General features: G+C 29.8%; 1 protein-coding gene across 2 annotated transcripts; it reads left to right on the top strand.

Moving 5' to 3' along the window:
* The first annotated feature begins 218 nt into the window (after positions 1-218).
* LOC130897484 (apoptosis-inducing factor 1, mitochondrial) lies at positions 219-5890 on the top strand. 2 transcript variants are annotated; one of them, XM_057806366.1, is made up of 12 exons: positions 219-600; positions 665-726; positions 928-1083; positions 1145-1205; positions 2240-2370; positions 3016-3143; positions 3204-3379; positions 3443-3643; positions 4051-4169; positions 4299-4520; positions 4577-4873; positions 5380-5890. In XM_057806366.1, the coding sequence occupies exons 1-12, from the start codon at positions 504-506 to the stop codon at positions 5689-5691; spliced, it is 1962 nt and encodes a 653-aa protein (XP_057662349.1). In that variant the 5' UTR covers positions 219-503; the 3' UTR covers positions 5692-5890. The 2 variants fall into 2 exon arrangements, with proteins under 2 accessions (XP_057662349.1, XP_057662348.1); XM_057806365.1 differs by having other exon boundaries at positions 665-876.
* Positions 5891-6087: the final 197 nt, after the last annotated feature.

Genomic DNA, 6087 nt, shown 5'->3' with positions numbered 1-6087 from the left:
TTACATGTCACTACTATTAGGCCACCCACAATACTTCATTACTATATTTTGTATATTTGTACTATTTTTTTAGATTGTATGTATTTATAAAATTTTTTGTATCATATACAACTAATTTTGTTTTATTTATACGGTATTAAATCATTAATATGGCTCTAATAATTATATTCCATAGATAAACATTTAATCAATTATCTATTAAATAAAATAAAAATGTCATTGCTGTCAAATGTCAATATATTTAATTTTTAGAAAAAGTATGAAAGGGAGCCGGTCCCTCGTGTTAATTATTAATAAAGAAACTTTAACGTTTTCTTAACGAAATAATTATTAATAGTATCTTCTAATCAACCAAAGTTAATTATTTTGACTGTCATCAAAACAAAAGATGGTTGTGTTTTGAAGTATTCAAAAGTTTCATAATTTACATTCATAATTTTCCTCCAAAAAAAGACTGTTTTGCATCATTACTTTTAGTGTTTTAGTGAAGTTGTATCTAAAAAATGATTAGAATTATCCAAATATCAAAAAATTTGACTGTTAATCATTCTAGAAATAGTATTTTACGATGTTCCACTCAGTCGACGATTAAAACAATTTGTAAGTATCACAATTTTATTAAGAATATACTTTCCAATTACAGATATGTTTAATATATTTTCAGTAAATAGATCAAACACTATTAGATCCTTATCAGACAAATGTGACGACGATCGTAAAAAGAAGGTAGGTGATAAACCCGAAAAAGGCTGCGTCCAATCCCATCCTTCTTCCATTAAACCCGCCGAATGTAAAACTGATCAACCAACTTCCGGAGTTAAACTGAAAGATTGCAATCCTATTGTTATTAACCCATGCAAAACACCCGTTATTCCGGTATATAAATATCCTTAATCCTTATATATGTGTAAGTGCTTCTTTTTGCAGCAAATACCATCACTTAAAGATTGTCATCCTACAAATTTGATGAGTGAAATACCGGAACCGGCCGGGAACTGGGAGGAAAAGGATAGTATGGTTAGAAAACAAAATAGAAGGTGGTTACTTTTGGGTTTATTGTTTACTGCTTTTACCGTTGGTACAGTAAGTATTTTAAATTTTTACAGTAATTTAATAATGTATAATATTCGATTTTTTATTTCAGATTTTTTATATTAATCCATTGAAAAAGGAGGAAGAGATAAAAATAGATGATGGGAAAAAGAGTGAGTAAATTCTTTAAATTTTTAGTTTGTTTATCTAAAAAGTTTCGATTACTTTCTTTTTCATGTAATCCTTAAATTTAGTTTATTTTTCATATAAATTCTAGGTAAAGTTTTTCAGGAATTTTCTTTCTTATATTTGACAACATTGTATGTACTTATTTTATAACTTTTATTGATTTTATTTTTTTAGACTTTTGTTTATTTTAGTCAATTTCTTCATCATTTTTTGGGGGAAATATAGAGAAAATAGTATGGGGAACTGAATGACAATATTTTATTTGGTTTTTTTTTAATTTAATTTGATCAAAATGTTTCCAGTATTTTCTTTTTTATTTATTAATTGAATTTAATTATATGAATTTTGGATCAAATTTCTTCAAAATTTCGTTTTACGAATATTTTCCTACATTTTGTCAACCATTTATTTGAAATTTCTTCATTGCTTTGTGCTTTATATGTTTTTATTTATTTTATTGAGGTTTAACTTGTTTCTTATATGAATTTTGGATCAAGTATCTCATTAATTTCTTTTTGTGTATCTGGCAACGTTGCAAATACTTCATTTTCTCACTTTCAGCAGTTTTTTCATCTAGAACTTCAATAAGTAATCTTTTTTTAGTTTTTTATCCATTTTTCGATTGTTTCGACAATTTTTGATGAAATTTTGAAATTGGTTTGCTGAAAATACAATCTAAGGAATCAAATCACATTTAGGCAATATTTTATTTTTTTATTTCATTTTTTTCAAATTTTCTTTTTTATTCCTTTTATTAATTCAATAGAAATGTTTCCAACATTTTCTTATTTATTTATTGAATTTAATTTTATTTTACTAGTTTCCTATATAAATTTTGGAACAAATTTCTTATAAATTTCGTGTTTAGAATATTTTCCTTCATTTTGTCAACCATTTTTTGAGAATCTTCCATTGATTTGTGCCTTATTTCATCATTCCATTTATTATGGTTTAAGAATGATGTTGGATATACATTGCTGATCAATCATATTTTTATTATCATTTTTTACTGGTTTAGAAGAGAAAAAGAACAAATATCCTGCGTCTTCAAAAGATATACCGAAGGATGTGCCTTATTTATTGATAGGAGGAGGTACTGCTTCTTTTAGCGCATTCCGTTCAATCAAAACTAGAGATCCTACTGCTAAAGTAAGTCATTAACAATTTCATGAGTAATTGATCACACTATATGTTAATTACTACACAGACACTTACACTGAAGATGATAATTAATCATTAAACGCTCGTTTTAAAATGTATAAATGAGTTTCAGTGTAGTTTGATGAAATTCATAGCAAACACACTGTTTAATACACCAACACAAACATTTATACTGTTTGATTCATATTTTGACAGCCAAGTTAAAAGTTACTAAGTCTGAAGTTAATAATTGTTCATTAAAATGCGCGTTCGACGGTAGATACGAGTTTCAGTGTAGTTCTGAAACTGTTTGGTGAAATTTATAGCAAGCATATTGTTTAGTGTATCACTATTTATATTGACACTGTTGTGATAAGTGATTATTGAAAGGTGCGTTTCAGTGTAGTAGTGAGCTTTAGTGTAATTCTTGGACTATTTGATGAAATTCAAAGCAAATACGGAAATTGTTAAATGATCATTGGAACGAGCGTTTTACCGAATATATGACTTTCAGTGTAATTTGGTGAAATTATTAGTATAACAATGTTTAGTACCACAACTAAACATTTATATCGAGTAAGGAGTGTTTCTACAATTAGATAATCATCTTCAGAGATTTTTGTCATTGTTTAAATAGAAATTAAACTATTTTAGGTACTAATGATATCAAACGACTTGTTCTACCCTTATATGCGTCCCCCGTTGTCTAAAGAAATATGGTATAACGATGAAGAATCTGCTAAAAACTATTTTTTCAAACAGTGGAATGGTTCGCAAAGGAGGTAGGTAATTAATATCGAAAACGTTCTTTCAGTATACATTCGATTAAATTTTTTTTTCAGTATATTTTATGAACCCGACAACTTTTATACCGAATGTAAAGATTTAGAATCTAGTGAAAATGGTGGTTTAGCGGTAGCTAGAGGTTGGACTATAAAAAAATTAGATGTAATAGAAAATATCGCATATTTAGATGACGGAGCGGAAATCCGGTACGGAAAATGTCTCATAGCTACAGGTAATTACATAAATATTGATTATAATCGAGGAAACAAATTATTTTTTTTTCGCTAATTTTTAGGTGCCAAACCCAATTTTTCACCGGTATTCGCAAATGCATCGACCGATCCTAAATTGAAAGATTTGATAAGGTCTTATAGGAACATAACCGATTTTGAAGAATTGTATGATATGTTTAAAAAAGCTAAAACTGTAGCTATAGTCGGAGGTGGATTTTTGGGAAGCGAATTGGCTTGCGCTTTGGGTAAAAAAGCTAAAGATGGTAAGTATAATATAGTGTAAAAAAAATAACTTGATCGAATTAGTGATAAAAATTTTCGTACGTTATGATTCATCTTCAGGAGTTTGAGATAAACAATAAAAATTTACTGTTAATTAGAACTGTTTTCCAAGTATTGTAATAGTCACTCTATCAAAATATCTCATATATGATTCTATTATTATTTTTTAATTTCTAATTTTGTTTTTTAATTTCTAATTTTGTTTTTTCATATATTTTTTTTTGTGATTTTTTCTTTGATATAAAAAAAAATTGCAACAAATTTCTTAGCTCGTGGAGACTTTTCTTTATTTATCAACTATTTTTCTACGAGGGGTATCCTATACATTTTTTTTAACTTTCATTTGAAGTATTATCTTATTTATTTATTTAAAATTTGTTTTTTCAAGAAAAGGGTGAACCTAAAAAAGTGTATCAAATATTCCGAGAATCCGGAAACATGGGCAAAGTGCTACCGGAATATCTTTCTCTTTGGTCAACGGACAAAGTGCAAGATGAAGGAGCCATTGTAAGTAATGTCCTTTTTTAACAAACCTTATACGGATTTTCCCCTAAAAAATGATATATATTCATTTCTTTGCTTAATTTTTCAGTACTGATAGTACTGAAAATACAAAAACGATTTACTGTATTGTAGGTTTTGTCAAAAACTGAAGTTGTGGGTGTAAGAAGTGACGGTAAAGAAGGTTTAACGTTGACCCTAAACAATGGTAAAACTATGGATGTTGATTTCGTAATAGTGGCGATGGGCGTAACGCCCAACACAGATTTAGCGGAAGAATCCGATTTGGAAGTAGACCCCGAATTAGGCGGATTTTTAGTTAATACGGAATTACAAGCGAGAACCGACGTTTACATCGTAAGTTTAGAAAAAAAAAATGACAAAACTAAACAAATTATCCGTTTTAATTTCAGGCTGGCGATTGCGCATGTTTCTACGATACGAAATTGGGCCGTCGACGTTTCGAACACCACGACCACGCCGTCGTCACGGGGAAATTAGCTGGAGAAAATATGACTGGCGGTCGTCAACCGTATTTACATCAAAGTATGTTTTGGTCCGATCTAGGACCGGACGTAGGTTACGAGGCGATCGGTATAGTGGATTCTTCTTTACCTACGGTAGCAGTATTCGCGAAAGCAACCGATAAGGATAATCCCAAGGCAGTGGTGACCGCAACCGATGAAGGAATCAGATCTAAAACCGAGGAGGTAAATTGATTCTATCGTAATTTTTATATCTGTCATAAATCAACAAGCTAATACCTATAAAGTTGGTATGGGACATAGTATCACTAAGTTTATCGATGGCACATTGGGGTTCTTCCAGAAAAAGTACCTATGTTTCATTTGGAATCTATAGGAATTTTTTTCTTTGTACTTTTAGTACTGTTTGTATTAGATTCGTTCATATTTGCTGGTATGCTTGCCTAGATCTGAAACAATATTCTGTTAGACTTTCTTTCATATCTTTGTTATAAAAATATTTTGAAAAAAAATAATTTGTTGTGGTAGGTTTCAATTATTTCCTAACCCCCCAAATAAATATTTTTGTTAATCGCAGTTTTCCTGAAACGATTAGTATTTTTCAAAATTAATTATCCTAAACGAAAAAACAGGTATTGCCATTTTATTATAAATTTTTCACTTTCACTATACATATTAATTGTTTTCCATATATGTACAGTATCGACAGAAATGTTTCATTTATATTACAGATCCCTCAGGAATGCGATAAAAATTTGTCGGAAAAACAAAAACAAGAAATGGCAGTGGTGAGACAACCACTCAGTATACCGAAAATATCTGAAGGTGAAGATTTTGGTAAAGGTATCGTCTTTTACCTAAGAGACGACGTAGTGGTCGGTATACTGTTGTGGAACATCTATAATAGAATGAATGTAGCTAGACAAGTTTTGATGGATCACAAAAAATACGAAGATCTTAACGACGTTGCCAAGTTGTTTAACATACACGAAACTACAGATGAAACAACTAACGACGAAACTACTAATGATGAAACTAAATAAAACAAATCTACCCATGGACAAAATGACGTCGTTAAACATTGGAATATGTGAGTGTTTAAGGTTGACAATGCGGCGGGAGAAAATGCATTTTTTACAAACAAACTGTCACTTGTCATATACTATAATTTGGTTTTGTTGATTGTTGTATTTTTGGAAAAACATACGTTTCGTTAATAAAATTTTTATGAAATAGATCAAATTTTGAATGCTGAACATTTGTACCAAATCGTACAAAACTTCAAAGCCGCCCCTGTCATATATATGTTCTGGAACATACTTCATATAAATATGAGACGACTGGAGAGTCAGTGTGGTCTAGTACGAAAAATGAGATCTCTTAAAGTCGATACTTTCCCATGGGGAATTAGGTAGCTCCTTGGAATATTTTTATTGGCA

Source organism: Diorhabda carinulata, chromosome 8 (genome assembly GCF_026250575.1).
Source record: "Diorhabda carinulata isolate Delta chromosome 8, icDioCari1.1, whole genome shotgun sequence".
Classification (NCBI taxonomy): domain Eukaryota; kingdom Metazoa; phylum Arthropoda; class Insecta; order Coleoptera; family Chrysomelidae; genus Diorhabda; species Diorhabda carinulata.
This window is presented reverse-complemented; position numbering and strand designations above follow the sequence as displayed.

Excerpts from the sequence above, each read along its gene's own strand:
- LOC130897484 (XM_057806365.1), top strand. The coding sequence starts at position 504 with ATGATTAGAATTATCCAAATATCAAAAAATTTGACTGTTAATCATTCT. Across the intron at positions 601-664 it reads GTCGACGATTAAAACAATTT|TAAATAGATCAAACACTATT; the intron begins GTAAGTATCACA and ends ATATATTTTCAG. Across the intron at positions 1,084-1,144 it reads CTGCTTTTACCGTTGGTACA|ATTTTTTATATTAATCCATT; the intron begins GTAAGTATTTTA and ends TTTTTATTTCAG.